General features: G+C 48.2%; 1 protein-coding gene across 5 annotated transcripts in view; it reads right to left on the minus strand.

Annotated features, from left to right (window-relative positions):
• Positions 1 to 21,599, minus strand: part of CLEC16A (C-type lectin domain containing 16A) — a 211,453-nt gene that overhangs the window by 49,054 nt on the left and 140,800 nt on the right. For all 5 annotated transcript variants that reach the window (XM_089896165.1, XM_022552227.3, XM_022552228.2 and 2 more), the window contains exons 19-21: positions 7,586 to 7,737; positions 5,256 to 5,460; positions 3,383 to 3,547 (exon numbers count right to left, since the gene is read on the minus strand). In XM_089896165.1, the coding sequence (XP_089752291.1) occupies positions 3,383 to 3,547; positions 5,256 to 5,460; positions 7,586 to 7,737 (522 nt within the window). The remainder of the gene's footprint in view (positions 1 to 3,382; positions 3,548 to 5,255; positions 5,461 to 7,585; positions 7,738 to 21,599) is intronic.

A 21,599-nucleotide genomic window follows, 5' to 3' on the forward strand; every position in this document is an offset into this window, starting at 1 on the left:
TCCTAGATATTTTATTCTTTTTGTTGCAATGGTAAATGGGAGTGTTTTCTTGATTTCACTTTCAGATTTTTCATCATTAGTGTATAGGAATGCAAGAGATTTCTGTGCATTAATTTTGTATCCTGCAACTTTACCAAATTCATTGACTAGCTCTAGTAGTTTTCTGGTAGCATCTTTAGGATTCTCTATGTATAGTATCATGTCATCTGCAAACAGTGACAGCTTTACTTCTTCTTTTCCGATTTGGATTCCTTTTATTTCCTTTTCTTCTCTGATTGCTGTGGCTAAAACTTCCAAAACTATGTTGAATAAGAGTGGTGAGAGTGGGCAAACGGAGCTGAAGGAATCAGGCTCCCTGACTTCAGACTATACTACAAAGCTATAGTAATCAAGACATTATGGTACTGGCACAAAAACAGAAAGATAGATCAATGGAACAGGATAGAAAGCCCAGAGGTAAACCCATGCACATATGGTCACCTTATCTTTGATAAAGGAGGCAGGAATGTACAGTGGAGAAAGGACAGCCTCTTCAATAAGTGGTGGTGGGAAAACTGGACAGGTACATGTAAAAGTATGAGATTAGATCACTCCCTAACACCATACACAAAAATAAGCTCAAAATGGATTAAAGACCTAAATGTAAGGCCAGAATCTATCAAACTCTTAGAGGAAAACATAGGCAGAACACTCTATGACATAAATCACAGCAAGATCCTTTTTGACCCACCTCCTAGAGAAATGGAAATAAAAACAAAAATAAACAAATGGGACCTAATGAAACTTCAAAGCTTTTGCACAGCAAAGGAAACCATAAACAAGACCAAAAGACAACCCTCAGAATGGGAGGAAATATTTGCAAATGAAGCAACTGACAAAGGATTAACCTCCAAAATATATAAGCAGCTCATGCAGCTCAATAACAAAAAAACAAACAACCCAATCCAAAAATGGGCAGAAGACCTAAATAGACATTTCTCCAAAGAAGATATACAGACTGCCAACAAACACATGAAAGAATGCTCAACATCATTAATCATTAGAGAAATGCAAGTCAAAACTACAATGAGATATCATCTCACACCAGTCAGAATGGCCATCATCAAAAAATCTAGAAACAATACATGCTGGAGAGGGTGTGGAGAAAAGGGAACCCTCCTGCACTGCTTGTGGGAATGTGAATTGGTACAGCCACTGTGGAGAACAGTATGGAGGTTCCTTAAAAAACTACAAATAGAACTACCATATGACCCAGCAATCCCACTCCTGGGCATATACCCTGAGAAAACCAAAATTCAAAAAGAGTCATGTACCAAAATGTTCATTGCAGCTCTATTTACAATAGCCCGGGGATGGAAACAACCTAAGTGCCCATCATCAGATGAATGGATAAAGAAGATGTGGCACATATATACAATGGAATATTACTCAGCCATAAAAAGAAACGAAATTGAGCTATTTGTAATGAGGTGGATAGACCTAGAGTCTGTCATACAGAGTGAAGTAAGTCAAAAATATAAAGACAAATACCGTATGCTAACACATATATATGGAATTTAAGAAAAAAAATGTCATGAAGAACCTAGGGGTAAGACAGGAATAAAGACACAGACCTACTGGAGAACGGACTTGAGGATATGGGGAGGGGGAAGGGTGAGCTGTGACAAAGCGCGAGAGAGGCACGGACATATATACACTACCAAACGTAAGGTAGATAGCTAGTGGGAAGCAGCCGTATAGCACAGGGATATCAGCTTGGTGCTTTGTGACCGCCTGGAGGGGTGGAATAGGGAGGGTGGGAGGGAGGGAGATGCAAGAGGGAAGAGATATGGGAACATATGTATATGTATAACTGATTCACTTTGTTATAAAGCAGAAACTAACACACCATTGTAAAGCAATTATACCCCAATAAAGATGTTAAAAAAAAAAAAAAAGAATGAAAGCAGTTGCAGGCAGTGGGTGGCAGCGTGAACTGGTGCACTTTTTCCAGAGTGCATGTTGGGACTACATATATTAAGATGAAAAAACCTCCCCTTTGACTCAGCAGATCCACCGCTGGGAATTTATCCCATAGACACGTGAGATTTGCACACTTACACAAAGATACCCCGAGGAGGTTCACTTTGACAATGGAAGAGCAAGACACTGGAAACGACTCAAATGTCCGTCAATACAAAATGTTATAAAAGACTCTTTTGTTCCGTCCATATGATAAAACACCACACAACAGTGAATGAGCGTTAGGTCGATTTACATGTGCTTACACGTAACACTGACTTGTCAATAAGTGAAAACAGCAAGATGTAGAATCACACATATGGTATAACCCTGGGTGTAAAAACAGACAAGCAAAACATTTCTGGAAGGAAATGCAAGAAACTGTTAACCATGGTCACTTCTGGGGCCAAGTAGTCTTATTTTTCATTTTATCATGTCCTGTTTGGGTTTAAAGAAATCATATGCTTATAGTATATACTATATTTCTGAAATGAATTAATCAAATCGAAGAATGAAATCAGAATGAATCGCGGGGTGGAGGGGAAACAGGGATCCTTGTTTGGGTCAGGTTCTTTTCACTAGATTTTGTTCTTAAATGTATAACTGCTTTTGAAAACATTTTGCCACATTTGCAATTGAGGTTCGAAGCCCTAACTGCGGAGAAGTGAAGTTGCAGGGGACAGCTTGGCCAGTTTTCTGAAGCTTTGTAACCAAGGGCAAGGTTGTCTTTCGAGGGGTTGGGATGCATATGGATTTACTTAAAGCAGACATGTCAGAACAGGAAGGGGGAGCCTGCCGGCCCTTCTGGAGAACCAGTACTTTCAGCTTCACCAGGCGACCTTGAACTTTCTATTCATGCTTCTCTTTTGGAGAGGCGGGGAGGAAAGTTAGAGATGCGCTTCGGGGAAAGTGGGAAGAGAGGCTCCCAGAAAGAAGAGAGTGGCAGCTGCCCCAGGGGCAGCGGGACCTTCTTCTGAAGTCTCACTTCTTCAGGGGCTTAAACAGGAACTGCACACACTAGCCCTTTCTAGTCATCCTACATGGAGGAAATGAGTCTCCCACAACCTCGTTACTAATAATCTAAAGTATTTCCAAGAAATTTCCAAGAAATTTTTAGCCTTAATTCTGAGAAGTTCTTCCACACCCTCAAACAAATCTCTGGAAAACCAAACCCCGGCGGCAGAACACCAAAGAGAAAGCCAAGATTTCTTTCTGGGGCTTGTGTTTAATCTTGTGTAGCACTTTGATAAGTTCTAAGAAACGGGGTTTCTGAGAGGGGAAGGAAAGCCTACACAGGCTCAAGACAGAGAGGGTCCTGGAACCACCCCTCTCCCGCTCCCCGGAAGGGACAGGAGGTGGCACAGGGTGGGGGCCGGCTTACCTGGCACCTTGTCCACCGACGCAAACACAGAGCGCTGTACTGTGGGGTCGCTGCTGCCCCGGCGGCACTGGTCGTAGAAGCGGAAAGGCAGGTGCTGGGTGGAGGACGAGCTGAGACCAAACCCCAGGACTTCAGTTGTCGGCTGGATCGGGAGGTCCAGGAGGGCTACGTTCAAACAAACCCGTGGTTCAAGCTCAGCACGTGCGTGGGATGGGAATGTAGGTGACAAGATTTTGGGTGGCACGGCTGTAGCAGGTGTGGCCACATCCCTGCCAGGCACATCCCTCGGACAATGCCAAGCAGGCAGCCAGCAGCCTCGAGCTGGGGAGACCAGCGTGACACCAAGGGTCCCGCCTGAGGCTCATAACACAAGCAGTGCCTACAGAGTGGTTCAGGGATGAATGCCAGGCCCATCTTCACCTCGGATTCTTGGCTTCCATACACTAAAGACCCTACCAAGGCTTAGCCCTGGGTACAGTTTCAGACCCCAAAGCAAACGGGGCCAATTCTGCTGTGAAAGTTCATAAATCTATGTGTGTGGGGAAGAGTGTGTGAGACAGAACTTACACGCACGTGTGCCTGTGTATTTATGAGTGTGTGTGTCTCTGTTGCTGTCCTCTCTTCCACGCAGAAATCTCACGATACAGCAATTTGGAGGGGCTTTTTAAAATCAATGTGAGAAATACCCAAGGCGTTAGTTCTAACAGCCACTTTACGGCATAATTCTCAATTTTCAAATGAAATATTTAGCCTTCATGCCAGCTGTGAGAAATTGCTTTACATTAAAAAAAAAAAACAACCCTCCGGAAATAAATCTTAAGAGAAAGGACTGAATGATTTAAGTCACTTTGCACATTACAAAATGCTTCTGTAATGATTTTGGAGGCCAAGTTTCAGCTAAGTGAGAAATAAGATGAGGACTATATGGGATGCAGGCCTGCACAAATCAACGGGGCACGTGCAGGAAATGACTGAGTTCGCGATATCCAGAAACCCTGCCCTCCAAGTGTTTCTTTTTAGGTGACCCCTCGAGAACGCTCCCCTTCTCTCCCAGTGGACTGGAAAGCCTCCCAGTGACCACAGCAGAACGACCACTGGTGCTTGAGCTGAAAGGCACTGGTTTCTTGTGAAAGGCTGTTCGTGATTTTAGGAGTTGACAGAACGCCTTTTCCCCGAGGAGGACGCTGTGCCTTCCACCCTGATGAAGGGAATGCCCTCATTTCAGTGCCTTCACTTCTAAGAAAGCTGGGGCCTTCCTGACACTGGGCGGTGTAGGGCCACCTCACAGATTCACCACAGTCCCGGTGCAATGTGCAACAACACTTCCGAATCAAGTGCTGGGTTACGGCCCCTCACCAGGCAGGGCTGCCTCTCATGAGAGCTGGGAACGGAGAGGAGGAAGGGATGGGCTTTAGTGTAGGAAGTTCTGTGTTTGGGTTCTGCCAACTAACTGCCTGCGTGGCTGTGGGCAAGTCACTGAGCCTCAGTTTACTCTTCTGTAAAATGGGCAGAACAGGCCCTACTCATCTCAAGGGTTGTTTTAAGGGTCAGAGGTGGCAGAGGAACGTCGAAGCGCTTTGCAGGCATACGCTAGAGAACGTCCGTGTGCGGGAGGGAGAACCGTCGTCCCACACTGACAGCTGCCTCTTGCCTGGGAGGGAGGGCTTGCCTCTTACAAGCAGCCCTAGACTTGTAGAAATCAAACACTCAAGGTTCTCCATTCTCTCACCAAAACACAACTCATTCCTGAACCATACGTTTCCTCTTCTAGAGGAGTCACAAGGGTTCTCAAGGTCAACGTGAGAGTCATGCTGATGGCCTGCGGCAGCTGCTGCCCCACTGCCGAGAGGACACCCGCCGGGGCTGCACTCACCAGCTATTCTCTGCATCTTCATGCGTCTCGCCTGGATGCGGCCCTTGGCCAGGCGCTGCTTGGCGATGATGCAGCGGATGTGGTCCGAGAAGACGAAGGTGGCCTGCAGGATGGGGAAGGGCTTGGAATGGGGGCTAGATGCAGGCTTGTGGATGGTGATATTCAGGGCGCGGCTGTCGTCCTCCACGCCAGTCACCTGCATGTCCTGCGGGGGGAGGAGGCCAAAGAAAGGGTGTCTGTTAGGTTCAGGGGGAAGGTAGCTGCTCGGAAGCTGTGGATTCACGTCTCATCTAGAATGAGGTCCCCCAGATTGAACTTTGCTTTTGCTCTGGAGGAGACCATCAGCCCCCCAAGTCTGAGAGAGTCAAGGATGGGCACAAACCAGGCCAGGCCTGGCGGGAAGTGAGGGGTGGGAAGCACAGACAGCTCAAGTGGCTGATGCTGGCCGTGGTGGCCGGTTCCATCCCCGCGAGAACTTGAGGCAGCTAGTAAACACACGGGACACCAGCCTCTACATGGGGCCTCAGGGAGCCCAACAGACTCCAACAATTCTTGCTTCGGAGAACTAGAGATAACAAACCCAAGTTCCTAGTCCTTTCCAGTGTGATCTGCTCCAGCGTAACAATTCCTTCCTTGCTTCTCTTAAGAAGGGGGCATCCTTAGCTCCCATTTGTATGTCTCTGACGAATTCCTGGTCCCTAAAGGAAATAGCTAACTCTGAGAAAGGAACAGGGGAGGACCACTTAGCAGACGTTTGAAGAAAGTTACACTTGAAAGGTAGAGGAGAACTCAGGTACAGCAAGTATCCTCGGGACAAATCCAATCTAAAACCTCAGATTGGATTCTGTGCAAAGAATCTGCTTCCCACTAAGTAAGGTTTGAGATAAAAGCAGGAGACAGGAGACAGACATGAAAGTCAGAAAGGTGGGGAAAATGTTGAAAAGGCTCATGAAGCAAGACAGATACTGTTCACAGGCATTCAATCTGGCACAAAATGTTGCAGTGGGAATTAGATGAGATAGTACGCTTTTAAGACGGAGAGAGAGGCTGGCATGTAATAATGGCCTGACAAATAGAAGCTACTGGAAGACAACTAAAAGAAAAGGTTTATGTGCCTTTCATTGTCTGAGGGACGACATGTATTAATCCTTTGAGGGATAAAAACACTTTCCTGACACTAAATTCTAAAGGAAATTGATCATAAACCTAGATAAAGAAGAAACACTAAGTCACCTAATGGACAGTCTCGTACGCGGAAGTCTTTTTCTAAATGAGAGGTTCTTCAGATAGCTGCTTCTCACACCACCTTCTGTAAAAGACCTTTTTTAAATGGAAAGATCTTGAAAAAGAGGAGGCTGGGAAATGGTTGCAACAGCATCCTCAAACACGTGGGTGGTCCTCTTGGGGAGTGGGTTGCCCTGGAGAGGTGGATGTGGGTCGCCCCAGCAAGGCCTTGCCAGCAACCAGGACTGCCCAGCAAGGAAACGGACTCAGCGCAGGGCAACTCAGGGCCCAGGGGTCTGACGGGGGTGATGGTTGGGGAGGGCGTGAGCTGGAGGCTGTTTTCAACTCATCTGGTTCCACGCTTCGTTCGACCAACTAGCTGGCATTAGTCACCCATCATTTAGACAAACATTAAGAAAACCCATGCTCCAGCTTGACGTTTGGCAGTTTAGAGCCCAGGCCTGCTGGAGAGGTGGAGGACACAGGAACGTCCATAAATCACCAGTGGCAACAATCATTCTAGAGAGGAAATAGGCACAGCCCAACTTCTTGGTATCTTCCCTAGGGAAACGTTGGCCCAAGTGCACAAGGAAGTCAGGACAATTCTGTTCACGGCAGCACTGTCTGTAAAGGTAAAGAGCTGGAAGCAGCCACAGGGTGCTGGCTAACTCTGCCTTGGCGTGTGGTCAGGAAGCAGTTAAAAGAACACCAGTAAGCCTGCAGAGACTAACACGGTCAGTTCTCCAAAACATTAGTTGAGTGAAAAAAGCAAAGTTTACAATACATTCAATGTGACAGGATAAAAAATACACACACACACACACCCCATTCCAACTATATGTTGTACAATTTTTAAAAACAGTACATGTAGTTATAGTCATACACATATTCGGCAAAGCACCGTATCTGATAACGGATGAGAGGAGTCAGAATTGGGTTTTGGTCAAAGGGGACTTGGCTCTTATCTGTGAGGTATTCTAACTTTTGTCAATGATAATCTGTTCACGTGGCCCTTATGTCATTAGAACTTGACCGTAAAGATGACACTTTTGTGGGTGTTTGTACAGCCAACCGAGAAGAGCTTCCGGAGCTCTCGGCCATCGTACCTGCAGAAGGCCTGCGAACTTGACCACTCCCCAGCCCAGCCTGGACACGTCAGGCTCCACCAAACTCATCTGGTAAATGTCGACAGCCAGGAACCGCTGGAGCATGCTGCCATCCTTGGTGATCACCGTGCATGCGATCAGGTCGCTGTTGTCTGTGGTAGAGGGGGACAGAGAGCATAGTGAGGTGCAGTCCGCTGCCCAGCTTGACGGACACACTCCAGCTGACTTGTGTTCTGCCGGGCAATGCAGCTTGGCACCAGAGCCTGGGCTGGAAGTCACACACACCTGGGTCTGAGTCCCTCCTCCAAGTCACGCTAGGCAACTTACTGTACCTCTCTGGGCTTCAGATTCCTCATCTGAAAAATGGGGATCATGCCCCTCCCACTCAAAGCACTGTTTGTGAGGACTAACTCAGATAAAGTACATAAAGCATCAGTACAATGTTAGCTGTGGATTAGGCACTGCACCTGTAGCTAAAAAAATAACCAACAAATCCGGAATCCCAGTAACATTTCAGTGCTTCCCTGCAGGCGTTGGTGGTTTACACCTGTGACGGTGTTCACCTAGATTAAGTGAAGACAGGAAAGGAAGAGCCCCTCGCTCGGTTATAGAATCACCAAGACCTCAGTTTGGTGTCTGACAACTTAGAGCCGAGCTCTACACTAGATGATGCGCCATCTGGGGCAAGGCACTTGGCCTCTCTAAACCACAGTTTCCCATCTGTAAAATGGGAATAATGTCCCCTACCTTGAGATGTCTGATGCCTTAAAATGAGAACAGGTAGGTAAAGCATTTAGCAGGGGGTCCTCAGCTTATGCTTGGTCCCTTCTCTTAGCTGGAAGTTACTCCCAGATTTGAGGTCTAATTAACTGCTTGTCCTTGATGGCTTTGAAATCACCAGAGTAACGCAGGGCCATTAAATCTACAGTCTGCTTTGAGTTCCCTCCAGTGAAACCCTCTGTAACATGTTGTTTTTTTTGTTTTTGTTTTTGTTTTTGTGGTATGTGGGTCTCTCACTGTTGTGGCCTCTCCCGTTGCGGAGCACAGGCTCCGGACGCGCAGGCTCAACGGCCATGGCTCACGGGCCCAGCCGCTCCGCTCCGTGGCATGTGGGATCTTCCCGGACCGGGGCACGAACCCGTGTCCCCTGCATCAGCAGGCGGACTCTCAACCACTGCGCCACCAGGGAAGCCCCTCTGTAACATGTTTTAAAAGAAACAGCTGAACTAGGAAACAACCTAAATGCCCCCAAATAGGGGAACCACTTGAGTATGATTTTTTCCCATCATATGGAAAATTATATACCCATTTAAAAATTATGTTTAACTAAACTGTGAACTGTGGTTACCTATGCGGAGGGAAGTGAGAACTGGGGTGGGTGGGAGAGAGTGTGTGTGTGTGTGTGTGTGTGTGTGTCTGTGGTATCAACAGGAGAACTTTAATTTTTGCCCTCTATACCACTGTATTGCTTGAAATTATTTTAAAATGAGAAAGTATTCAACATGTACTTTTGAAATACGTATTAAAGACCCAAGTAAAAAATCCTATTTACAAATAACTGCAATGGCATTGGAAAAGACATTACAATTTTAAATGAACAAGGTGATAAAAACTTTATAACTATGATGTTGATATGTTAAAAAAAAAAAAAGTATCCCTACAAAGAAATACAAGCACAGAGAAATATACTGAAACATTAAAAGACAGTCCTGAGGGCTTCCGTGGTGGCGCAGTGGTTGAGAGTCCACCTGCCGATGCAGGGGACACGGGTTCGTGCCCCGGTCCGGGAAGATCCCACATGCCGCAGAGCGGCTGGGCCCGTGAGCCATGGCTGCTGAGCCTGCGCGTCCGGAGCCTGTGCTCCACAACGGGAGCGGCCACAACAGCGAGAGGCTCACGTTCCGCAAAAAAAAAAAAACAAAAAAAACCCGACAGTCCTGATTAGAAGAATGGTAGGTGGGTTTTTTTTTTCGTAAACAGCTTTATTGAGGGATAATTTATATACCATAAAATTGTCCCATTTTAAGTGTACAGTTTGAGTTTTAGTAAATTTACAGCTGTGCACTGACTGTGACACTCCAGTTGTAGAACACTTTCATCACCCCAATACGTTCTGTGACCTAATATTTGGCTTCATTTTATTGGTGGCCGGTTGGGGGGAAAGGTAACACAGATAGTAACACTTCTGGCCCCAAGCACATGTGATAAAGTTGGGCTCAGGGGCTTCCCTGGTGGCGCAGTGGTTAAGAATTCACCTGTCAATGCAGGGGACACGGGTTTGAGCCCTGGTCCGGGAAGATCCCACATGCCGCGGAGCAACTGAGCCCGTGTGCCACAGCTACTGAGCCTGTGCTCTGGAGCCCACGAGCCACAACTACTGAGCCTGCGTGCCGCAACTACTGAAGCCCGCACGCCTGGAGTCCGTGCTTGGCAACAAGAGAAGCCACTGCAATGAGAAGCCCGCACACCGCAATGAAGAGTAGCCACTGCTCGCCGCAACTAGAAAAAGCCTGCATGCGGAAACGAAGGCCCAACGCAGCCAAAAATAAATAAATAAAATAAATAAATTTATAAACAAACAAACAAAACAACAACAAAAAACCCTTGGGCTCAGGTATTTTGCCAAGGTTTCGCCACACACCCCCTCTCCATTTTTACTTTTCATTTAGATCTAAGGGATGATAGGTACATTTCTCCTCTGCCATCTTCTTTTCCCCTCCCACCTCTTCCCCCTCCCCCCTCTTCCCCCTCCCCCCACCTCCCACACTACCTCAGTTTAACCCTCTGAGAGCATAATCCGTCTGAGATCCTGGCTTCATGGGATGCCTTCCGGTCTATCGTCTCAGCTTTGAAAGACCTTGTGTTTCTGTCTTTCCTCCCCAGCATATGACCACCCGGCACAGCCAGATACCCCATGGCAAACACCAGCACCAGACAGGCTCAACGGTCTGGATTGCACATTCTCTTATTGAGGGCAAGAAACTTCCTCCCTTTCCCGAGGGTCCAGCCAAGTATTTAAGAAGAGTTCTAAAAATGACTGTATCCAGGATTTCTAGTTCCACATGGAAGACACTAGTCTTCTGTATTATCAGAAATGGAAGTCCTCACACTCTTTCTTACAAACATTTTCTTTGTGGTAGGTAGAGTTTATTTTCTTTACTCAATACTTAAAACATGTTCCCCAATTAGAAACGTTTACTTTTTAAAAAGAGAAAACTAAACTCATAAAGGATGCCTTTTCTTTCCTTTTTCCTTTCTCTTTCTCTCCCCCTTCCCTTCCCCCCTCAACAGGACAACCTGGCTCTTCTTTCCCCACATTCACAGAAGAGGTTCATGTGCGGGTGAGAGCCGGGAAAGCGGGCACAGCCAGGGCGTTGGTGTCAGTGGGGTCTGTCGGCAGGCAACCCCCTTTACAAAGCCCAGGGGCCTTAGGGACTTCAGGGGGAAAAATAGACCTACCACCTCTGCCACAAAGAACAAAAAAGGAAGGACAAAACCCCAAAGTGGAACAACTTTCAGAAATGCAATTGAGACATCAAAGCCCCGTGAGAGATTTTGTAAGAAAACTAAGAGGCAACCGTCACCAGTGAGACAGGATGGCTCCAAGAGGGAGGGAGCCCTTGGCTTTTCAGCAGCTGTGGGGGCAGTTAAGGAGAAATGAAGCGGCTTCCGTGGACTAACAGAAGGGCATATGGGCACCCTGCAGAGAGATCAAGGGAGTCTGGCTGGGGTGACATCTGCGGGCCCCTGGGGCAGCATCTCAGGAAACGCCTTCACCGCCTGGGCTCTCCCCTCAGCTGCTCCACATGCTGGCTGTGAGCATTCCCGTCGGAGGAGGACCCAGGAGAGAGAGCTGTGGAACGGGGCCCAGCTCTGCCCACGGTCCAAGTCCTTCACCTGCTGCCTGCGAGCAGGCGCCCGTGGATTTCACTCTGAGCCGGCGGGAGGCGTGCCGGGTACCCAGGTAGCGGAAGGGAGGGATGCAGGCTTGTGGGGAGGACTCAGAAGCGGGCGGCTATGTCGGGGTGCGTGGCGGCCTCTCAGGATTGGCCTGTGGTCGGGGGAGGCCCGTGCAGGTGACGGGCCACCCCTACACTGGCACTGCTCAAATCTCTCGGCCCACCTGGGTCTCCCGCGTCCTTCCCCCACCAACTTCACTTCAAAAGGGGTGGGGCCGAGGGCTTTAGTTTTTAAACTGACAGAAATTTATCAGACTATCCATATGACCTTAGGGAAGGATTTCTCTAAAAAAGAAATGAGGATCCATACATATGAATAAATAAGTGTAAGGTTGATAAACTGACTACCTCAAAATTAAAATTTACCTCATGGGTAACAAACGAGCCCATAGACAGACTAGGGGAAATATTTGCAAAATACCTTTAAAAGGCAAAAGATGAATAAAGGAGAAAATATGAAGAACTCCACAGGCCATTCACAGACAAGAGAATGAACACACACACAGGTGCTCCCCCTTGTGCTAAATCAGAAGACAAATGAGAACTGGATCCCACCGCACTGGCAAAAATAAAAATGTCTGATAACATCAGGTACTGGGGAGGCCACAGAAAAACTGACGTTCTCAAACGCTGCTTGTAGAATTAATTAACATAGCCATTTTGAAGGGCAAATCATTATTTATTAAAACTGAAAGTTTCATACTTTATGACCCGGCAATTGGTATGTTCCCAGGAAGACATACGCGTGGGCTGAGAGACAGGAACAAGGATGTTGACAGCTGGATTTGGGTCTGTAATGACCCAGATGTCCGGTGAGAAGAGAAAGCTTTTTTAAAAAATGTATGTTTATTCGGTGTAAAAACATATGACAGTAACAAGGAAGGAATGAGATCTCTAGATGTTTCAACAAGGTTTAGTCTCAAGAACGTGCTGCTGAGTGGAAAATGTTGCAGCATGACACATGCAGTATGACACAATTTGTATAAAATCAAACCACACAAAATGACACTGTATATTTTCTATGGACTCAAGTATGTGTGTGTAAAAGAAAAGTTTAAGAAAATGTCTGGCAGGGTGCAGAGTGATTACCTCTTTGGAGGGGAGGAGGTGGGACTGTGGGTGAGGGGTCAAGGTCGTTTTAATTTATATGCAGTGTTCTGAATTTTCCAAGAGGTATGTTGTTTGTGTACTTAAATAAAAAAAAAAGTGACTCTCCTACGCAAAGGGCCTCAGGTCCTTCTGGGGCCCAGCCAGGGTTGGGAAGCAGCACCAGGTCCAGCTGTCGGCCGGCCAGCTCTCCCTGATCCCGAAGTGCAGTGACCATCATTGAGACCAGGGCAACGGCAAGAAACCGGCAGCGCCTCTGGGCACACAGGTGTGCACGTTTCCAAACTGGCCAGATGTGTGAGCTGAAGAGCTCTGGCGTCCAGTTCAACAAACGTGTGGGTGTTAGATCCTGTAATAGGGAACCAGACCGTGAAGAATGAGGCTTGGCACTGCCGCAAGAGGCTTGGGGGCCGGCAGGGATGCTGGGTCTCGGGACCACAAACCATAATGGAGACCAAGTCTCCATGTGGGGAGGGACCGGGCCCTAGGGGCAGAGCAGGTGGGATGACAGACGTCTCCACTGCACCCCAGGACCAGAAGGAACCTCCCTCCAGGGAGGGGTGATGTGTTCCTCCTACCTTTAGGCACTGCCTTTCGGTTCATTTATTTGAAAGGGGGAAAGATCTGTCACTTTATTCTATTTGAAGACATTAAGCTTATCGATCTCTTTGAATAGATAACACATTAGCATGTTCCTATTTTAAAAGGTGTGGAATTTTTTCTTTGCTTCTGGGCAGGGGACTCTGGTCTTAGAATTTAGATATAACTGAATTGTAGATGGCAAAACAAAAGAAAACGAAACAAAAACCCAAAACTGATGTTGTGTCATCGAAAGGGATCAATTTTCAAAAAAAAAAAAAAAAGATGTGGAATTTTTTATAGTGGATGGTAGATCTCCCCAGTCCTCTTCTGCAGAGGCAACCACTACTGATGTCTTGTCATCTGTCCACTCTGCATTTCCAAGTGTACATGTAGCTGTACCCCCCACCCCCTGCCTTGTCTTTCACAGATGCCACATACACCCTTTGCTTTTACCAATGAAGCCCGCGTTTTGGTGATACATCAGCACCCAGGGGCGCGCCTCACTATTTTTCATAGCTGCATTCTCTCCCACTGCGGTCGTGACTCCTAATGATTTCACAGCTCCCCAGCTGATGGCCATTCAGGTTGTTTATAAACTTTTGCTACAACAGACAAAGGAACCTCCTATTCATATGCTCATGTGAGAGTAAATCTAGAGCAGCAAAGTAGAACTTGTCCTTAATTTTTCTCTTGAAAGCACTCATGTTTTACCAAAATAAATTTATTTTAAAAGTTAACTTCCTATCATTACAATGAATGGAAAAGCGGAATTACTTACAATAAATAAGGTGATCATGAAAATAGATTGAAAAGATCTTTTTATTAAATTATAGCCTAAAGCCTGCTCTTTCGATAAAAAGGGAGTCCCAGGAGTTAGAGAAGTTCTAAGACAAACGAGTACCAATCTGAGACCTTCTCCTTGATGCAACAGAAAGGACCCGAGGGGCACTGAAACGTATTTTCTTGTGGACTATACTTTCTATAGTTGGCCACAGCAATAGCTCCCCCACTATGTGCTCTTCTTACAGTGTGACCTTGACCCTCCTCCCATCAGGTGGTAGTGTCTGTGTCCCTTCTCCTTGAACCTGGGTGGGCCTCTGTGATTGCCTAGACCAACAGAGTACAGTGGAGGCGATCCTGTATGATTTCTAAGCAAGGTCATGAAAATGCTCTTGGAACCTATCCGCCATGCTGTGAGGAAGCCCAAGCAGCCATGGAGATACTGACTGAGAGAAACCAAGGCCCTGGACCCACAGCCCCCAGCTGATCCTCTAGTCCCCAGCTGGTACCATGTGTAGCAGAGATGAGCTATTCCCACTGAGCCCTGGGCAAATTATAGATCTGTGAGCAAAGTGAATGACGGTAGTTGTTTTAAGCCACTGAATTTTAAGGTGGTTTGTTACTCAGCAATAGAGAATTGCAACTGTGATTTAGTGTAATTTAGTACTGTATCCAGGCACACTTAAAATTCTAAAATTCTTCCAGCACCACCAAGGGGCTGCACACCACACCATGGAGAACCAGCCTGGAGAAACAGCCCAGGGCTGATGTGGGTGCACGAAAGGTCCTGCAAGTGTTTAGCAGCATGAAGGGAAAGGAGTGCAGCCATTTTCCAACAGAAGTTTAAGATGCTGGGAGAGAGGAGGAGAAGAGGAAAAAGCTTGAAAGAGCCAGCTTGCCATTAAGTGCAGAATCAGGGCAACTTGTCTGGATAAGAACGGCTTGGGTTTTGGAGCTGTAGAGACCTGGGTTTAAATCCCAGCTCTGCCATTAAAAAGCTGTGTGGCCCTGGACAAGCCACCTCCCTCTCTGCATCTCAGGTTACTTATAACCCTGGCAGGACCATCAAGATATCTGAGGGAGGCCTGGGGCCGCACCCAGCACAGCAGTGGTTGTTGCCTGGAAGTGCCCTGACTTTTTCTGGAGCCCTGACTCACTGGTCAGAACCCCTCTGCCTGAGGTAAAGTCACACTTGCTGGATGCAGGCTCTAGACTAAGGCTCTTCAGAGGGAGAAACTAAATCATGGCTTTTGGCTGTTTCTCAGAACTCCTGTGGGTGATGGGCCCAGCCACCCCTTCACTCTCCACCACATCTACCCACCTTAGCCCCCTGCTGGTCCCTAACGCCTGCCAGCCTCCAAGGGTCCCGTTTACTCCTTCCTCCCTGGTTGGGGCCTGCTCCCTATCTGGACAGAAGCCCCAGGAAGGCAGGGCCTGACCTGTCTCACTCACTGTTGTACCCACAGGAGTGGGGCTGTGCAGTGGCAGGCGATGAAGAAGTATTTGTCACTGGATGCAGAGATGGTAACATCTTCTGGTCCTCCCCTACTGAAGGCAAAGGACTTTGCAACGGCTGTCCTCTTAGCCCCCCTGGGCTGAAGCCTTCTTCCTCCACAGCTCCCTCTGACAGGCCATAGCTCATTACTGAGCAATAAATGGGGCTGATGGACTTTTGCTATATTTAAATGATCCCTTCATAATAAAATATGGATGCCAATACCGTAATTTAATTCTTGGCTTGGTGGCTCCAGATACATTTAGAATCGAGGTCTTTATCCTTACAGTGGGATTTCTAGGCCAGCTGAATTCCAGCGCTTTGAAATCCAATACCCTGGGCTTTAGGGCCAATTCTTGGAACACCACCACAGCTGGAGTTTAGATTACCAACTCTGTAAACACTACCAAGTCTTTCAGGTGCCTTCTGTTAATCAGAGGTCAGGAAGGGCTGGGAACAAGGTACAGATTCCTTGAGAAAGGCAGGCTTACCCTGGGATTCTAAGATAACAGGCCCACAGGGACCTTTCACAGCTAATAGGAGACCAGGATTTCCTTTGTGAGCAGAAAAGCATCTGAGTCCTTTTGCAAGGAATGTGTGGTCCTGGCCTCTCTCTGGATCCAAGAGCAGACTGGGTTTCTCTTCCAGACCTGCAGGTGTGCCAGGGATTAGTGAGGAAGAAACTGCAGGGGACTGTGGGCCCTCGCAGGGAGAGCTAAGACATGGAGATGCCTGACTTCCCTGGGAGCTGGTGGCCGCGTCCGGTGGGGATGCCGGGCCATTCGGGCCTGTGGTTCTCAAAAACCACATGCTGAAAGACTGTCAGGGCTGAGTCTCTGGACAGGGGCCCCCTCCCCTGCCCCCAGCAGTTCTGTGCTGACACCACAACCAGTGCTTCTGTGGGCCAGGCACTGAGCTCCAACTTGACAAGTTCCTGGGATCCTATGAGGGGGGTTCACTGATTCCCAAGGACACAAACTGCAGGATGTCAAGTAACATCCCCAATGGCACATGACTGACACAATGTGATGAGCTATGAAGCCAGAGTGAACATGCAGCCTTCACAGCATCCTGAACAAGCGGATTGTGACCTGGGGTTTTAGTCTTCAGGATGGGGCCAGAGAGAGGAGTGACCCCCGTTTCCCTCAGAGAAGGGGGCACCCCTGATCCCGGCTAGATCTGAAGGGTGAAGGATGCTGGTTGGGTCCAGCAGGGGGACAGTCAAATGACCAGAGCTCTCTGCAGGCAGGTCCCAGGGGTTTGATCTCATGGTGGCTGATGGCGTGAACCTGATGTGTGCTCCTGGGCAAGGTCCCCCTTCACCAGGCACCTGGCGGCCCCTTCTAGTGGCAGCCCTGGGACCTCCTCTTTCTGACACGCTGGGTACCTGCCGCCCTGGGGCTCCATTCAGGTGCAGGGATACAGTGCGAGCAGGATGGGCCGAGCCCCTGCCCTCATGAAGCCTTCAGACTGGTGGGCAGATGGCAGCCCTCTGAGACAGAGAAGGTACCCTGTGGCACTGAATACAGCTTTGACAGCCACTCCAGGGAAAACCAGCCTGGCGTGGCTCTCTGATGACAGGATGCAGCTGAGGGGAGAGGCCGTAACTGACCAGTACTGCAGGGCTGGGAAACAGTTGATGAATCGTCGGGCCCCATCAGGCTCTCTGGGGGAGGTGTGGGAGGAGAGGGAGGCACAGGCGGTACACGGCAGTCCATCAGATGCCCGCTGGGAAACTGCAATCCATCTCCCAGATGTCACCGCTCCATCAACATCTGCTACAAAACTGAAAACGACAGCCGCTCTGGGGCATGAGAAAGTCACTGCATTTCCCTGGGAGCTACTCCGAGCGCCAAGAAAAGGAAGTCCTGTGCTGATGCAAATGTAACCGGCAGAGCTGGGTGACACGGAACCGGGCCCTGGTGATTCTACAGACCCAGCAAAGGAGGAGAATGGTCCTGCACGGGTGACACCCAGACCTTCTGGAGCCTTCTGAGCACCAAGGGGAGACTCCACGCACGGCCCATGACATTCCGAAATCAAAAGGAGAAAGAGATGTGACGGTTCCCACTTAGGGTGTGAACCAGCACACACTCAATTAGGTTGGCTGCGTCTCCTGACGGTCCAATCAATCCTTTGAAGAAAATTAAGTAACTGTTTCTCCATCAACCCAGCAACAGGCTTGTGGGTTATTTGCTGCAAGTAGCAATCAATTACTGTGTCTTCTTTGAAGCTCCCTAAAGCCTTCCTTCCCAGCACAGCACAGGGCAGACGTAAAGTGTGATATTTCCTGGATGGAGAGCAGGTCTTGGCAATTTCTACTGCCAGGTATATGAGTCTTGTCCCTCCAAGAATAAAGGGGGAAAGGTATAGGTGTTCCTCGGGTTTGCAAGGGGGTGTAGCAATCAGGGATGCAGGTCTTAGGATATGTACTGAAACCCAACCACCCAGGGAAACTGTGACCTAGTGCTCGGCTCCAATATTTTATCCATGATCACCAGGCTACCCCAAACCCACACTGATGACCTGGCCTTCGGTGTCCTTGCCACCGGCCCCTCCCCCAGAGCTCCAAGAGACAATTGCCTGAAACACTCCCAATGCACCTAGCTCTGCTCCCCACCCCATAACTACAGCTCGTAAGGCAGGGATGGCTGCAGGGAACAGTCACGAGCCAGGCTGCCTGAGGTTGAGATGTGGCCCTGCCACTTTCTAGCTGTGTTGACCCTGAGCTCCTGACTGCTTTGGTTGCCTCATCTGTAGGCCAGGGTAATAAAAGGCCTGTATTGCTCTACTTTACCATATGTATGCTGATGTTTTTAGGGAGAAGGATACTGATGTCTGCAGCTGACTTTGCAAAAAAGAAAAATATAACAAGGAAAAAGAAAGAAAAGATGGGCTGATGGCTGGATACAAGAGTAGACATGTGATAAAAGTAGTACAGTTGATCCTTGAACAACAAGCGGGTTAGGGGTGTGGACCTCTTGTGCAGTTGAAAATCCACTTAGTGCTTTTTCTGCCTCAAAAACAAAGGAAGTGGGGCTTCCCTGGTGGCGCAGTGGTTAAGAATCCACCTGCCAATGCAGGGGACATGGGATTGAGTGCTGGTCTGGGAAGATCCCACATGCCGCAGAGTAACTAAGCCCATGCACCACAACTACTGAGCCTGCGCTCTAGAGGCCGTGAGCCACAACTCCCGAGCCCACGCACCACAACTACTGAAGCCTGTGCCCCTAGAGCTCGTGCTCTGCAACAAGAGAAGCCACCGCAATGAGAAGCCTGTGCACTGCAACGAAGAGTAGCCCCCGCTCGCTGCAACTAAAGCCCGTGCGCAGCAACAAAGACCCAATGCAGCCAAAGATAATTAAAAATGAAAAAAAAAAAAACCAAACAAAGAAAGTGATAAATGGCACCCAAGGACAGGAAGCTAGCTGAACACTGGATAGAATCAGGACTTAAACCCTAGTTCTTTTGATTCCACATACTGTGATCTCTAATCCAACACAAACTTTTCCCCACACTTAAAGATCTATAAAATGAAAATAGAGGTAGTACTTATTGAAAAAAAATCTATGTATAAGTGGACCCACCGCTGTTCAAGGGTCAACTGTACAGTACATTGTTAGTGGCAGAATGTGGATGATGGGTACAGGGTGTTCCGTATACAGTTCCATCATCTTGGTTGCATGCTTGAAATTTTTTAAAAGAAAATGTTGGGGGAAAAACTGACCACCTAGGGTTGTTGTGAAAGGTGCAGAAGTACACAGCAGCGTGCGTAACACACTCAGGCTGGGCAATCAAAGGTTATTATTAATTCTCGCCGTGAAGATCTATTTGGTTCCCAAGTTTGAATTTAACAGGAAGAGTTGGGGCCTGAGGGGTACCTGTAGTGTTCTTTGTAGCATTTCTTAACCTTGTAGAATCTTAACATCACCCAGTGGATTCCAGGGCCACCGAGGATATTACATCAACACTCACTTTGTTGATATGGGTGGATAAGTCTGCCATTTGTTCATTCAGCAATTATTCAAGCAGTTACCGTGTGATGGGTTGGTGCCTTGGTGACTATTAAGTGACCCAGGAGCAAGAAGTAGCTGGCGGGAGGGCCTGCTGCCATTTTCAGACAAGGAGCTGAAGGCCTCGGGAGGCCAGCCGCACAGGCTGGGGACAGAGCTGGGCTCGGGCTCAGTTCTACCTGCTTCCCGAGGACGAGTTTTCCATGGCTGCTTCCTCACTCTTGGTTGGAAAGCACATGTCATGTTTAGTAAAATAATGTGACTGATTTTCACAAAGTGGCCAAGAAAACCCATCCCCTGTCTGTCTTCACCATTCCCCTTGGAAAATTTCAAGAGACTCTCTTCTCGGGAGAACAAAGGGCAAGAATTTTACTTTTCTTGTTCCACACGTCTGGACGTGTGTGGGGCAGCTCCCTCTGACTGTTCTGAGCCTACATGAGGATGCGCCACTTGCAAGTGCTTTATTCCTTGTTCCTTCTTTGCACTCAACAAAGTTCACAGACAGACGACTCGGTGGAAATGTAATTACCAGAATCTGAATCCAAGTGAGCGGCAATTCCAGGTAGAGCATGGCATATCCCCTTATCAAGTGACACACAGCCTGCCACCAGAGGCACAGCGATCTGATCTTTATAACACATTGGCAACCACACTTATCTTGACACTCACTCTCCAGATGCCACATTTGCATAGGACATTGCATAATTTCCTCTCAGAAAATGGCCCTGTTTAGCATGAGTAAATAAAGTTAACCTAACTCTGAGGCAGCCGAATGGAATACTTGAGATTTCCAAGAAAAGATTTGAATACCTAAGCTCTTCCCCATGCGTTGCAAGACAGACTTGAGATAGACAGAATCGACTTTGGGTGGGGCTCCCTCCTTCCTGCTACTCAGAAGCCCAGCAGCCAATGAAGGAGGGTACCCTGGGCTTCAGAAGCCCAGGTGCCCCCCACCCCCAAGATTTCTCTGCTCTGGGCCCCTCCCCAGGATATAAAGGCTCCGCCTTTCCCTTCCTTCTTTTATTCTTCCACCAGTCTCTCTACCTGGCATTTGCCTGGCGGCCACTGGGTGCCAGGCGCTTGGCTACAGAGATGACGGAGGTCCCTGCTCTGGGTGACCTTTCTGAGCCTCAGTTTCCTTATCTGAAAAATGGATATACCACTTACTTCACAGGGATTCTGTGAGGAGCAGATGAGATGAGGTACAGAGAAGGCCTGTGATTTTCTCTGCTTGGGTCATGTGGGCACATCTCCTTTTTCCCTCTGGACAGAAGGTTCTTGAAGATAGGGCCGAATCTTCTCTTTCCCTCAGATTTCCTCTTTATGATACTTCATCAGAAAAGTACACAGGGTATTCTAGAGAGCAGATCTGGCCCAGGGGATTTTCCCTCCTTGGGCAGGGGTGGGAGGAAGGGGGTTCCTTCTGGCAGAGGACATGGGCTAGAGTGTTTCCCCAAAGTGTTAAAACTGCCAGGATTTATACTATTAACATCACTAGAGAAGACATATTTGGGCGTCACACAGGCATCTGTGGGGGATCTGTGCACCCACAGATGCTGGCTGGACTTCAGGGGGCTCTTCTGGTCAATGGCTCTGAGCTTGACCTTCAAGGCCCTTCTTGGGTGGGGAATGTTCTGTCTTGCTAATATCCAACCAGGACCCTCCTCTCTCAAGACAGGACGGTGGTAGAAGGAAATGGCTTTGTAGATAGAACCATTCATATCCTCTTTCCCCTTCACTGTCTCACACTTTTCATTCCAACATTTCTGAAGCACTTTCCTCCAGGCTGGACCCTGTGCTTGGCAAAGACGTCCACAGAGATGGGCAAGACTCACCCCTCAGGGGCTCCTGTGTTCCATGGGGGAGACCAAACAAGTGACCATTACATTACAACGTGACAAAGGCCGTGGCAGGGAAAGGCCAGCGGCTGCAGGAGGCCAGAAGAAGCCCACCGACACAGGTCGGAGTCAAGGAAGGCTTCCTGCAGGAGGTGAAGTTTTAACCGAATCCCGAAAGAAGCCCAGAAATTGACCAAGCAGGGGAAGAGAGCAGTGCTTCAGGCCAAATCAAGCCATTAT

This window comes from Delphinapterus leucas, chromosome 15 (assembly GCF_059928025.1).
Source record: "Delphinapterus leucas isolate spDelLeu-1000000601 "Yukka" chromosome 15, BTC_Dleu_Yukka2, whole genome shotgun sequence".
Classification (NCBI taxonomy): domain Eukaryota; kingdom Metazoa; phylum Chordata; class Mammalia; order Artiodactyla; family Monodontidae; genus Delphinapterus; species Delphinapterus leucas.